Genomic DNA, 14,606 nt, shown 5'->3' on the forward strand with positions numbered 1-14,606 from the left:
CCTTTTACCCAGCCCCCATTCAAGATGGAGTCGCTCTGGTTCACGTGCCTCTGACAAGCTGGCCTGGGTTGAGTGTCCCCTAGTGTGTGGTTGTTGGAGCTGTTCCTAGGAGTAAGAGGGATTGTCAGTAGGAAACAGGCCTCGGTTAGCCCTGGGGCTGGCACTCTGCCCCAGTATGTCGGTCTCATTTTAGTGGTGACAAAACTGGGGCTCAGAGACATCAACTCCCTCACCCCGAACCCCCAGACTGTGCGTGGTGGGCTGGGGTTTGAATGTGGGGCTTGAAGACCCATCATCTCCTCTGGTCCCCCAGTCTCTGCTGCCCAGGAGAAACAGGATCCCAGGATCCAGGCCCCTCATGGCACCAGCCAGGGTGGGTGGAGATGAGGAGGCACAGTTCCAAAGACCCCCGGACTCTGAGGCAGGTCGGGGGCCGAGAGCAACCCGGACCTGCGGACCCCACCCCGAGAAGAATAGCTGCAGGCCCGGCCCAGCGGGCAGGAGGTCTGTGTCCTCAGTCAACTTGAAGGCGCTTCCCGCTCCTCCAGCCAGGCCGTGCCGTCTTCACGTTTCCAGTCATGCGGCCTCCTCTCCAATTCCCAAGCCCAACCCACAGAGACAACGATCTGGGGTCAACGTGAGGTTTGTCAGCAGCTCTGACCCGCTGCTTCCCGCCAGCCCCGCGGCCCGTTCTGGAAAACTCTCTGCTGTCCCCTGGTGGGGAGGCTCGGGGCAGGGCTCTGGTTGCAAGCATGGGGTCCCAGAACCTCCTGGCTCTGTCACCTCTGCTGGGTGGCAAACCAACCCAGGACTGAACCAGTGACACCTGTGGCGCTCCCAGAACCTCCTGGCTCTGTCACCTCTGCTCGGTGGAACACCAACCCAGGACTGAAGCAGCAGATGGGTGCCTGATTCCTTATTATCAGAGCTCCGCCCACTGGCAAGTCCCTCTCCGGGCCTCAGTTTCCCCTTCCATTAAACAAGGGGCTTGGGGGATACAAAGGAGAGGTAACAGCTTAGTGAGGATGGGAGGTTTCTTCTGGGGAGATGAATACATTTATGAAACTTGATGGCGTGAGTGGTTGCACAGGACTGTGAATGCACAAATGCCACATTATTTGCGTTGAAATAGTTCATTGCATGCGATGTGAAAGTCACCTCATTTAAAGTGTTTAAAAGAGGGGCCTGGGAGAGTGCAGTGTATGTGAGAATCACGTGGGACACCCACAGTCTCTAACCTCGGTTTCCTTGCCGTAAACTGGCAGAGACCGTGTGAGCTGTGTTCCTTGGGCCAAGATTCCAAGAAGGAAAACCTGGGTTTCCAGGGACTGGGATGAGGGCCGGAGGCTGGAAGGGGAGGGGTATGTGGGGACGGCTGGGGGGCAGCCCAGATAAGGCTTTCAATACTGGGTAGCAGCGTCTACACAGGCGGAGATCCCCGCATCTCACTTCCCGCAGGGCTGACCAGTGGTCAGAGGTGGGACTGGCCAGGCCCGGCCCAACCAAGTCTGGGAGCAGAGGACACTGAGTGAGGGATCCCTGGGGCCACCCTCACTGGCCTGTGGCTCTCCTGACACCACAAGAGAGGTCCAGGAGCTGACCTTGGGTCCTAATGGGGGACATCTTCCTGGCTGCAGGCTGGCAGGGTGGTGTGGTGGTCAGTGTACTGGGCTCTGCGTCTCCGCCCCTACCTGCTGTGTGACGGTGGGCCAGACACCTAACCTCTCTGTGCCTCTATTTCTTCAATGGCGAACAGGGACACTAGCAGCCCCCACATCCAGGCACAGTGGCCTGAAGGTTAAAGGCAAGGGCGGCACGAGACCTACAGCAAGAGCTCTGAGCAGGGAGAGCAAGGAGCTGCCCAGAGTTCCACCACCATCTCCCCTCTGGCCGCCGAGGAAACCGAGGCTCATGATGACCTGGCCCAGGTCTGTTGGACTCACAGTTGTTCTCATCCCCAAGATCAGCGGGCTGCCACCAGGGAAGGAGATGGCCCCCAGACACAGCCCAGGAAGCACACAGGGAAGGATGCCCTGGGGACTTCGGTATGTTATTGCAAAAAAAAAACCATTTATTGCTATTTGAACCCTGCTTTCATGCCTCCATTTCCCAGAAAATGAGCCACGGGAGACACCAGGAGAGGGAGGAGACCATCCTCCTTGCACAAAACCCACTCCCTCGGATGCTGTCCTCAGCGAGGGTGGCTGGGGGCCAACCAGGGGGCCCACCCGCAGAGTGGCAGAGGAGGCAGGTTGACCCTGCGGATGTTGAGCTCTGTGGCGAAGGTCCTGGCCTTCTGGTAGAAGAGGAGCGACTTCTCACGGTCCAGGAGGAAGTTGTGGGAGATGGTGGCCGGCCGCGTGTAGATCTTCAGCTGTGCCTTCTTGTTGCCCAGGTCCACGGCGGCTGCCAGTGCCAGCTGGTAGTACCCGGCTGCATCAAACGGGTCCTGAAGGGGACAGGTCATGCTCAGCAAAAGGGGGACTCGGAGCCCGTCTTCCCAGAGGCCGTTCCTGTCTCCAGGTCATTCCACATGTCCAGCCAATGCTGGCTCACCCCATGATCCCTGAAGCCTGTGACACTGCTGTGGTCTCAGCTGCAGGAGGTGGGGATGACCCTGACACCCCTGGAAGCCTTCCTGACTGCCCCTACGCCCCACTCACCCCAAGTCTCCTGCCCCAGTGCCACCCTCTCTGCAGGCAGTGGCTGCTTTCCCCATGGGCTGAGGTCAGGGCAGATCCTGCCTGCTCTGAGAGTTCCATGCAGGGCCCGTGGCTCCAAGCCACAGCAGGGGCACAGCGTTGAGTGACCCAGGCTCCCCTCTGGCCCCTGTCCATGCTGACCATTTCCAGGCCCTCCACGGGACAGGCCAGGTACAAAACCATCTCACAGGTGTTCTCTCTGGCAATGTTCCCTGAAATATTGACGGAGTGTGACTCCCCAGACATCCACTCCCATTTTCAATGCATCTTTGGCTCAAACTCACCATCCCTGGGTTGGGATGCCGTCTCCCAGACCTCCTCCTTGACCCTCCCATCCCCCACCCGGCTTCTCCCCAGGCGCCTCCTCCACATGGGGTCACCCAAGGGACCTCTCTAAGACCCATGCCTAGCCTGTCCCTCTTTACCATCTCAAGATGACTCCCAGGGCCAAGGACAAAGTCCAAGATGCAGCAGTCCATTCCCCCACTGCCCCGCCCCACACACGGCGCAGGGGCGTGAGAAGGCCCCGAGTCACCGCCACTGCTCATCCAATGCCCCCCGGCCCAGCCGAACACTGGACTCTGTGCTGGGTACGTGGCTGAGCCTAATGTCCTTGCTCCCAGTCTGAGGGACCTGGGAGTGAACACTGACCACACAGGGTGGCCCGGGCTGTGGCAGAGGGAAGCCCAGGAGCCTGTGGGGGGCCCAGGAGGCCCCAGACTCAGCCAGGGGTGGAAGGCAAAGGCTTCCTGAAGGGGTGGGGGCATCCCAACTAAACAGGAAGGAGCCAGCCAATGCATATGTCTCTGCGTGTGCCTGTGCATGTGTCTGTGCATATTTGGGTGCCTGTGTGTCTGTGCGTGTTTGTGTGCCTGTGTGCATGCCTGTGTGTGTGTGCGTGTCTGTGTGTGCGCGCCTGTGTGTGCGTGTGCCTGTGCCCGTGTGCATTTGCGTGTGCATTTCCATGTGCCTGTAGTGTGTGCAGCAGCTAGTGAGTGGCAGGCTGAGCCAGGACACACCTAATCCTACCTATTCCAGGGCTCGCTCTCACGTGTAGACTAAAGGGGACCCCTTTTTAGAGGCAATCGGCAAAGATGCCCATTTACCCCTGCCTCTCTGCCAGCCTTCCAGGCCCCATGCAGCCCGGCTTTTTCTCCTACTCCTCTGGGCCCTGGGTCCAGAGCCTACTACACAAGGAGGAGGGTGTAGCCTTGGAAAGACAGCCGCCCTTGGGGAATTCCAAGGGGGCCTCCCTGTGGGAAGCTGGCCTGCGCTGACAGCATAGTCACGATGAGGCCCAGAGGGCTGTGCATGGGAAGGAAGACTGTGCATGGGAAGGAGGGCTGTGCATGGGAAGGAGGTGAAGGAGGCCTCTGCCCCTCAACCCCAACCGTGGACTTTGGCCTCTCAGGTACTACTTGGCCCTTTCCTTCCTCCTGGGCAGGCGGAGTGGGCGGCAGGCTTGACCAAAACAGAGAAAGGCCTCTTCTGGGAGGCCCGTCCACCTGGGTCCCAGGCGAGCCCCTGAGCGGTGAGCAGCGTCCCTCTAGGTCTGACACTTGGCACCTCCCTGTCTGGCTGGGACTTGGGAGGCCACAGGGACCACTTCTGACCACCAGGTGTCGTCAGCACTGGGCGGGGGCCTTCCGGGCAGCCCCAGGCCTGCGGTGGGGGATATGCGGCGGGGTCTTAGGGCTGCCCCAGCTCCTCATGTTGTTCTAAGGCCCCCAAGATCTCGGCCGCAGGACTGGAGTGCCCTGGCCCCTCAGCCCATAAGGAGCACTGACGCGGTGCCGGTGCGATGCTGAGGAGGGGCGGTGCCTGCTGGGCAGAGGGGTGGAGACACCCCAGGTCTGAGTCTGACAGTCCCAGCTCTCCACCCCTGCAGGGCTGGGGGCAGAGGGAGCACAGCACCTCCCCTCGAGACAGACCCGACCCAGCAAGGCCTCAGCCTGGCTGGCTGGGGCCCCGCCCCACCGCACCTGCCCTGAGCTGGGGTTTCCCTGTCTGTGAACCCAATGGTAAGACACTGGTCCCACCCCACCCTTCCTGGGTGATGTGAAAATTCAAGGTGTCTTGGAACTCCAGGAAGGAGTTGCCCAGTGCAGGCTGGCACCCTGGGCAGGCTTCCTAGACGAGGCGCCAGGATTTGGGTTGGATCTTGCAACGTTGATTCAATGTGAGGATGATGCCGTCCTCCGAAATGTCCTTCTCCCGACCCTGTTTTCTTTGTTAAATGCAACTTGACACTTGACTGTCAAGAATCAGCTTTGGTGTCATCTCCTCCAGGAGGGCCCCCCGACTGCAATCCTCCTTCTTTATCCAGAGGACACCATTGCCTACTCATGTGTCAGCCTCCCTGGCTGAGACTGAGTTCTTGAGGGTGGGGCCTGGCCAGCTTGGGAGCTAGGTTGTATCTGCTGACCTTGCCGGCTCCTCCAGCCACTTGCAGAGCTCCATGGAGGCCACTGGGCCATTCCTAAGGAAGGCTGGAACCCAGGCCTCTGGGGTCTGGGTGGAGATCCCACTCCAAGGGGGCCGGGAACACCCCAAGCCCTGCCCCTCCCCACCCACCTTCAGGTCGTAGAAGATGATGTCACCGAGCACCTGGTACACATTCACGTAGTGGAGGGTCTCCTCGTCGAACTCCAGCGGCGAGTTGCAGAGCTATAGGGCCTTGAGGTAGAAGTGCTCTGCCAGCTTGCCATGACCCAGCTGATGGTGCAGGGCGGCCAGCCGGTGGTAGGCCATGCGCTCATTCAGCTGGTCCCCTGGGGTGGAGGCCAAAGGGGCAGGTGTGAGGATGTGGCTCCCTGGGGCAGGGAGGGCACAGGCCCCTCTGGAGCAGGTATGCAGACCCCAGGCAGTACACCTGGCTTGCCTGCAGGCACCTGCGGTCACCTGGGCAGCTCTGGCCGGTCCCTTCTGGGTTCCCAGACTCACTTTCCCATCTGCAAAGCAGAATTAATAAGGCCTGCCCTGTCTACTGTGAGGCTTTGGCAAAGTCGGACTTGGATGGCCCAGCTCTGTGCCTACACATAGCCACCTGCCTATGCTCACTGGTTTTAACCAGGGGAGCCCAAAAGCCATGCAGTCCAGGTGCTCCCAGGCACCCCGGCTCCAGGCAACCCACAGACATAACATCCGACTCCTCCTGGGTGTGTCACAATCGGAGCCCCCTACTTTGGGGAGTCAGCTGCACACCTACTGTGTACTGGGCCACAGGGCACAAGGCGCTGGGGCATGCGGCCTGCCTAGGGTTCCCTGTCTCTGGAGGGGGACAGACGACCCTGGCACAGCACCAGGGGATGCCCGGCCTTAAGGGGCAGACTGTTGGAAGGGGAATTGGGATTTTATCAGCCAGAGAGCTGGGTGGTTGATGAGGGTGGGAAGGGTACAAGAGAAAGGGAATATGCCACTCAGCCTGGCACATACAGGGACCAACGAGATGCCTGGCATGTCTGGAAGGCAGAGGGCACACTGGGCGGCCCTTGTGGTCAGCAGCGGGAACAGGCAGAGGAAACAGAGCTCAGTCAGGCAGGGAGCTCTGCACTGCGTGAGACCTCGGGCTGTGCCGCACAGCTGGACGGGGAAGCCAGTTGGGCAGATCTGCCTGCCTGGACAGGAGACCAGGAAAATCCAGCAGCTGTTTCAGCTCCTGCCCTGCAGTCCTGGAGGCTGGGCTCTGGCAAAGTGTGGGTCCTGGCAGGGTGGGGCTCAGGGGACTTACCCAGAGTGATGCTGAGTGCTAGGGCCACGTAGGCAAACTCCAAGCACTCCTGGGGATTTTCCAGTGTGGCCAGCAGTGCCACCAGCTTGTTGCACAGCTGTAGCTGCAGCTCCGCCTTGCGGTTGCCTGTAGTCATTGCCAGGGCCAGGACCCGGTCCTACCACACAGGCAGGTGGGGTCAGGTTTCCCGTAGCACCCACCTTGCCCAGCGCCCTCCTCAGAGCTCAAACATGTGCTTGGAGCTTCCCACACCCCAGCTACACCTGTACCTCCACACAGCTCTGTGCTCTGGGATAACACACAGTTCAGACACCCAAGTTGGGGGCTGAAGAGTCACCTGAGGCCCATCCAGCTACACCCGGCAGCCTCAGACCCGTATTTCCCACCTGGTCACCGGGGGTCTGACTCGGGGGAGCCAGCACTCCTCTCTGCTCTAAAAACACCACATTTATCTGTGCCCAGGGCTGAGCCACACCGTGAGCTCAGAGGAAGGGAGAAGCCGTCCCACTTCGGGGTGCATGCAGACCCGGGCCTCCCACTGACATGCTGTGTGTCCTCTGACATGTCCCTGTGCCTCTCTGAGCCTCAGTTTCCTCATCTGAAAGATGGGGACAGAACTTCCCGCTCATGGTTGCTTGAGATCATCAGGTACAAGGGTAGAGCCATTGTCACATCCAGGCCCCGAGCGTTTGTCCCGGGCAGGGGCACGGTCAATATCATGCCCGGTGAGACCACTTGGAAACTAGCATGTGCATGGGTGGCCCTGCCTCCAGGTGGGAGGCCTCTGCCCTGCCACACCTGTGCCTCAGCCCTCCAGGTGCCCCCCTGAGGCCCACCCACATCAGCCCACAGGCCAGCTCACCCAGTAGAAGGACACAGCTTTCTCCTGCTCCCAGGCCCCACTGAAGAAGATGTCTCCAGCTGCCTCAAACAGCTCCGGCCCCAGGTTGGGGTCACCTGTGTACAGGACCACATTCTGTGCCACCTGAAAGGAGACAGAAGTTCCCTCAAGACCCACACCTGGTGAGGTGGCCATGCCCACCTTTTCCAGCCTCCTTCCTCTCACACACTACAGGTACACCTGAGCATTTTTCAGACCCTGTGCATTAGGGCTGCCCCCACCACTGGCATGAGGACAATGAACTGATGCACCTGAGTGCCAGGAGATGACTGAGCAGCTGCAGCCCAGGAGCCCGACACCTGTGAATCCTACCACCAGGGCTAGCCCTAGCCCACTCCCCCTGCACTCAAACCAGTCTCCGTGGCCCCCAGATTGCTGGGAGCCCATCCCCTGGCTCCTTTCTGCGTTGCCACATCCCTGCCACATCAACAGTGTTTGTGGGTGGGCCTGGTCCCCTCTTGGCCATGAGCTCTTGATCCCTCTCCTCAGCTCAAGGAGGTATACAGCAGGTGCTCAGTAATGAAAGCTTCACCAGGCTCGTGGGCTTCACAATTTGTTCCGGATCACACTGTGTTTGGGAAAGCCTCTGAAAACAGCCACTATGATAGATTCATTTTGTAAGGAGATGTGCCACGTGTTGCTTGGAGCAAGTTCTTCTGTGTGTTAACTGAGTGGTCACATTATTTGAGCATGTGCTGTATTTGAGCAGGTGCTGGGCACTGTGAGGGGCTGCGCCTCTGCCCTCAGGGAGAAGATGCTGGCCACTGGGGGAGGATATGAGGGAACCAGTTGGAGGGAGGAAAAAGGCACACAACAGGTGCTCAGCAGTGGCTTAGGAATGAGTGGATGGATGGATGAATGGATGAGGAGATGTAGACACATGGATGGATGGATGAGTGTGTGGATAGATTAATGCTGGGATGGATGGATGGACGGATGGATGGATGGATGGATGAATGGATGGATGGATGGATGGATGGATGGATGGATGGATGGATGGATGGACGGACGGATGGACGGACGGGTGGGTGGATGGATGGGTGGATGGATGGATGGATGGATGGATGGCTGGCTGGCTGGCTGGGTGGAATGATGTGTGTATGTCTGTATGTATGTATGGGTGGGTAGATAATGTATGGATGGGTGGAGGGTAGATGATGTATGTGCATATGGATGGATAGATGGTAGATGAATGTATGGATAAACAAATTGACAGATAGATGAATGGAGGGATGGATTAATAGGTAGATTGGTGGGTGGATGGATGAATGATGGATGGATGGACGAACAGTGAATGGATGGATGGGAGAAAGGATGGATGGAAGGATGGATGGATGGATGAATGGATGGGTGAATGGATGATGGATGGATGGAAGGATGAACAGGAGGATGGATGGATGATGGAAGCATGGATGGATGATGGAAGCATGGATGGATGATGGATGGATGGATGAATGGATAAAAGGATATGTGGATGGATGATGGATGGATGGAAGGATAAACTGGTGATTGGATGGATGATGGAAGGATGAACGGACAGATGGATGGAACAACAGGTGAATGGATGGATAGACGGGTGAATGGATGGATAAAAGGATGGGTGAATGATGGATGGGTGAATGATGGATGGATGAATGGACAGATGGATGAATGGACAGATGGATGGATGAATGGACAGATGGATGGATGATGGATGGATGGATGGATGGATGGATGGATGGATGATGGATGGATGGATGAACAAATGAATGGATGGATGATGGAAGGATGGATGGATGAATGGATAAATGGATAGATGGATGAATGATGGATGGATGGATGAACAGGAGGTGAGTGGATGGTCGATGGAAGGATGGATGGATGACAGATGGATATATGGATGAATGGATAAATGGATGAATGGATGAATGATGGATGGATGAATGGTGGATGGATGAATGATAGATGGATGGAAGGATGAACAGGTGGATGGATGGAAGGATGGAAGGATGAACAGGTGAATGGATGGTTGATGGAAGGATGAATGGACGGATGGATGGATGAACAGGTGAATGGATGGATAGACGGGTAAATGGATGTATGATAAAAGGATGGATGATAAAAGGATGGATGGATGAATGGACAGATGGATGGATGAATGGACAGATGGATGGATGATGGATGGATGGATGGATGGATGGATGATGGATGGATGGATGAACAGATGAATGGATGGATGATGGAAGGATGGATGGATGAATGGATAAATGGATAGATGGATGAATGATGGATGGATGGATGAACAGGAGGTGAGTGGATGGTTGATGGAAGGATGAATGGATGACAGATGGATATATGGATGAATGGATAAATGGATGAATGGATAAATGGATGAATGGATGAATGATGGATGGATGAATGGTAGATGGATGGAAGGATGAACAGGTGGGTGGATGGAAGGATGAACAGGTGAATGGATGGTTGATGGAAGGATGAATGGACGGATGGATGGATGAACAGGTGAATGGATGGATAGACGGGTGAATGGATGGATGATAAATGGATGTATGATAAAAGGATGGATGATAAAAGGATGGATAGATGAATGGACAGATGGATGGATGATGGCTGGATGGATGATGGATGGATGGATAAATGGATGGATGGATGGATGATGGATAGATGGAAGGATGAACAGATGAATGGATGGATGATGGAAGGATAGATGATGGAAAGATGGGTGGATGATGGAAGGATGGATGGATGGATGAATGGATAAATGGATGGATGGAAGGATGAACAGGAGGTGAGTGGATGGATGATGGAAGGATAGATGGATGATGGATGGATGAATAAATGGATGAATGGATAAAATGGATGGATGGATGGATGAATGATGGATGGATGGAAGGACGAACAGGTGAATGGATGGATGATGGAAGGATGGATGGATGAATGGACGAACAGGTGGATGGATGGTGGCTGAATGAATGGATGATAAAAGAATGGATGAATGATGGATGGATGAATGGATGGATGGATGGACGATACATGGATGAATGGAAGGATGAACAGGTGAATGGAAGGATGAACAGGTGAATGGATGTATGATAGAAGGATGGATGGATGGATGGATGGAAGGATGAGCAGGCGAGTGGATGAATGATGGAAGGATGGATGGATGATGGATGGATGGAAGAATGAACAGGTGAATGGATGATGGAAGGATGGAAGAATGGACAGAGAGATGGATGAACAGCTCAATGGATGGATGGATGATAAAAGGATGGATGATGAATGAATGGATGGATGGATGGACAGCTGAATGAAAGCATCATGGATGGATGGAAGATGGTTGGATGGATAATGGAAAGATGGATGGAAGGATGGATGGAAGGATGGACGAACAGGTGAATGGATGGACGAAGAGGTGAACAGAAGCATGATGGATGGACGGATGGATAGAAGGATGAACAGTTGGATGGATGATGGAAAGATAGATGGAAGGATGGATGGATGGACGAACAGGTGAATGGATGGATGGACAGGTGAATGGATGGATGATAAAAGGATGGATGGATGATAGATGGATGGATGGACGGAGGGATGGATGGATGGACGGAGGGATGGATGATGGATGGATGGATGGATGCGTGGAAAGACAAACAGGTGAATGGATGGATGATGGAAGGATGGAAGGATGGATGGATGGATGATAGATGGATAGATGGAAGGACCCACAGGTATATGGGAAGATGATGGAAGAATGGATGGATGATGGATGGATGGATGGAAGGATGAGCAGGTAAACAGATAGATGATGGAAGGATGAATGGATGGGTGGATGGACAGGTGAATGGATGGATAGATGGGTGAATAGATGGATGAGAAAAGGATGGATGAATGATGGATGGATGGATGGACAGATGGATGGATGGACAGATGAATGGATGGGTGGATGGACAGAGAGTGAACAGCACAGGGGTCCTCCTGCATCCCTTGCCACTCACCTGGATGTACAGGTCCACCAGCTCGCTCTGCTGCAGGCTGTAGTAGATCTTCCCTGCTTGCAGGCAGGCACGCGCCTCCTTCTCTTTCTTCTGAAGATCAATGAAAATCCCCAGACTTCATTTAGTGTAGTCCAGAGTGGATTTGTAGGCCCTGGAATCAGACACAGGTGTCAGAACAAGGGCTTTCATCCTCCTGGAACCAGTCTGCCTCCTCCTGTGGGTCTGGTGACAGATGAATCTGGAATGTGCGGACTGGGAACGGCCCTCTTGTGTGTGCAGTGTTCTGCCCTTCCCAGGCTACTGGGAGGGCCAGGGTGAACACACACAGCATGGAAAAGATGAAGGATATCCTTCTGAGGGAATTGAGCATCATGCTGCCCTGTGGCAGGAGGAGTGTGCTAGTCCATCTCCCCTGCCTTCCAGACATGGCCTGTGTCTTCTCCAGACGCACCAGGAGCCGTTAGTGTTCAGAGGCTATCTGGGCCGATGGTTCTCAAGGTGTGCAGGTATCACAGTCACCCGGAGGCCTGTCCCTATAGCTTGCTGGCCCTGCCCACAGAGCTTCCGGCTCCACAGGCCTGGGGCAGGCCCTAGAACTCCCACTTGCCACAGGCTCCTAGGTGACATGGATCCTGCTCTGCTGGTCCAGGGACTACACTTTGAGAAGCATGGCTCTAGCACACTGGCCCATTTTCCTTCTGTGAACCTGAGGCCAAGACTGGAGCCAGTCTCCCAGGTCCCCATGGAATCTGGCTCCTTCCCTGCTCTCTCAGTAAGTCTGACACTCGACGGGGTGTGACTGCAGCAATGTCACTGGGCCCTGTGGGTGGAGTGGCCAGGGCCATGGTTACCCCACCAGGTCAGGATGCTTGGGGGAAGCCGAGTAGGCCACATATGGGATGTGAGACCTTGAAACCCTGCCCCAGGGAAGCAGGTGACACAACTGGCTCTGTCTTCTGTGGGAGAGAAGCCACAGGTGGCTGCTGTGGTCACATTTAAGGGGACAGATGAAGGCCAGGAGTAAAGATTCGGGGCAGTCAGAGGTCAGATGACAAAAGCCACCATAGTAGGAAGAACAGCCCGAGTGCACGTACTGCCTCTGCTGGGGTGGAGATGACCTTTGACCCAACAAGGGAGGCTCAAGCTGGGACTCACGGGCCAGCAGCAGCCCTGGAACGACCCCAGGCCCACCAGCTCAAAGCATCTGATGCCAAGGAACCAAATGATCAAAAGGAGAGGGGCTGCTGGGGTCCTGGGCCAGATTTCTTGTGCCCCCCTCCCTGCCCTGCCCGTCCCCACCTCCACCACTGCAAAGCCAGCCCTTACCGCTCGGTACCCAGGGACAGGTAGAGCTGACTGATGGTCTCCAGGAGCTGCCCCTCCAGCACCTTGTCGGCCACCTTGCGGGCCAGGGAGAGCTGGAGCTCATGGTAGATGACACACTGGGCCTCACTGGGCATGACAGTGCCGTAGAAGTAGCACAGCCGCTGGAAGGACCGCAGCTGGCCTGGGCAGAAGACAAAATGGAAGACGTTAGTCTCCCAGCATTGAAGCGAGGCTGGCTGGGCTCGGAGGACCCTGCGCCATGCTTGCCTCTTTCACACCTCTGTGAGCCTGGGCCCCATAGGTGGGGAGACTGAGCACAGACAGGCCATGCACCCATTTCAGGACAGATTCCGAACACACAGTTACATGGGCACACCTTGGTGCAGATGCTCATGGTAGAGGCCGGCCTTCTTTACAACTCCCAGGGCTGAGGTCCTGGCCAGGCTCGGCCCCTGCACCAGGCCATCTATTTCTGCTTCACAAAGCCTCTCTGGCCAGGACCAGGGCCGCCTTCAGCCTGAGCTGATGAGGCCAGGGGCACAAGTAGCCCCTGTCGCAGATGGAACCCTGAGAGAGCAAAGCCAAGCATCATGTCTGCCACATACGGCATCATGTTGGGGGAACGGGGTTCAAAGCTGGGCCCTGGCGTTCCCACACATGCTTCTCTCATGCAACCAGGCTCCCAAGCCACAGGCTCACTGACCTCTCCCAAAGCCAGGGCGCTGGGAACAGTGGAAAGCTTCTGATTTTCTAGTGCCAGAAACATTCCGGAGATTAACACAGGAAACCAGGTACGCCAAATGGACAGCTGTTACACACACCACCCAACAACAGCTGAATACACAGTCCTCTCGAGCACCCATGGGACATTCCCCATGACAGACCATGTGCCAGGCCACAAAATGAGCCTCAGTGAATGGAGAAGGTCTGAGACCAAAGCAGAGGTGTTCTTCAGCTGTACTGGCATGAAACTGGAAATCAACAGTGAAGGAAATGTGAGAAATTCAAAAATATGTGGAAATTACACACTCCTAAACAACCAGTGAGTCAAAGAGACCATCAGGGAAACTGAAAACTAATTTGAGAAGAATGCAAACAAATGCACAGCCCGGGCCAGCGCGGTGGCTCACGCCTGTCATCCCAGCACTGTGGGAGGCCGAGGCGGGAGGATCGCTTGAGTCCAGGAGTTTGAGAACAGCCTGGGAAACATGGTGAAATCCCGTCTCTATAAAAAAATAAAATATAAAAATTAGCCGGGTAGGGTGGTGCATGTCTGTAATCCCAGCTACTCGGGAGGCTGAGGCATGAGAATGGCTTGAACCTGGGTAGAAGTTGCAGTGAGCCAAGATTACACCACTGCACCCCACCCTGGGCAATAGAGCAAAACTCTGTCTTTAAAAAAAAAAAAAAAAAAAAAAAAAGCACAGTGTATCAAAAATTCCAACATGCAGCTAAGGCAGTGCTGAAAGGGAAATTTATAACTGTAAATGTCTACATTCAAAGACGAAGAAAAATCTCAAATCAAAAACCTAACCTTCCACCTTGAGAAACTAGAAAAAGAATGAACTAAACCCAAAGCAAATAAAAGGAAGAAAATAATAAATATGAGAGTGGAAATGGGAAGTAAAAATACAGAGAATGGAAAAACAAAAGAGATAATCAACAGAACCAAAAGTGGGTTTTTTGAAAATAATAACAAAATTGACAAATCTTTCACCAGACTGACCAAGAAAAGAAATAGGGACACAAATGACCGAAATCAGAGACTGAGCACCATGGCTCACGCCTGTCATCCCAGCGCTTTGTGAGGCCGAGGTGGAAGGATCGCTGAGGCCAGCATTCAAGACTAGCCTGGGGGAACATGATGAGACCCCATCTCTAATAAAAAGAAATAAATAAAAAATTAAAAACCCAAGTTTCTAAAATGAGAAATGAAAGAGGAAACATTATTGCCAACC

The 14,606-nt window shown here is 55.0% G+C and overlaps 1 protein-coding gene across 3 annotated transcripts in view; it reads right to left on the reverse strand.

Moving 5' to 3' along the window:
• Positions 1 to 2,048: 2,048 nt before the first annotated feature.
• The window catches only part of LOC144341496 (SH3 domain and tetratricopeptide repeat-containing protein 1-like), a 52,025-nt gene continuing 39,467 nt past the window's right edge, over positions 2,049 to 14,606 (reverse strand). For 2 of the 3 annotated variants that reach the window (XM_078005053.1, XM_078005054.1), the window contains exons 5-10: positions 12,649 to 12,829; positions 11,323 to 11,473; positions 7,295 to 7,417; positions 6,433 to 6,589; positions 5,277 to 5,473; positions 2,049 to 2,449 (exon numbers count right to left, since the gene is read on the reverse strand). In XM_078005053.1, the coding sequence (XP_077861179.1) occupies positions 11,440 to 11,473; positions 12,649 to 12,829 (215 nt within the window). In that variant the 3' untranslated portion in view covers positions 2,049 to 2,449; positions 5,277 to 5,473; positions 6,433 to 6,589; positions 7,295 to 7,417; positions 11,323 to 11,439. Of the gene's footprint in view, positions 2,450 to 5,276; positions 5,474 to 6,432; positions 6,590 to 7,294; positions 7,418 to 11,322; positions 11,474 to 12,648; positions 12,830 to 13,351; positions 13,670 to 14,606 lie in introns of those variants that run through there. The other variant, XM_078005052.1, reaches the window with a different exon arrangement.

The sequence above is a fragment of the Macaca mulatta genome, chromosome 6, assembly GCF_049350105.2.
Source record: "Macaca mulatta isolate MMU2019108-1 chromosome 6, T2T-MMU8v2.0, whole genome shotgun sequence".
Lineage (NCBI taxonomy): Eukaryota > Metazoa > Chordata > Mammalia > Primates > Cercopithecidae > Macaca > Macaca mulatta.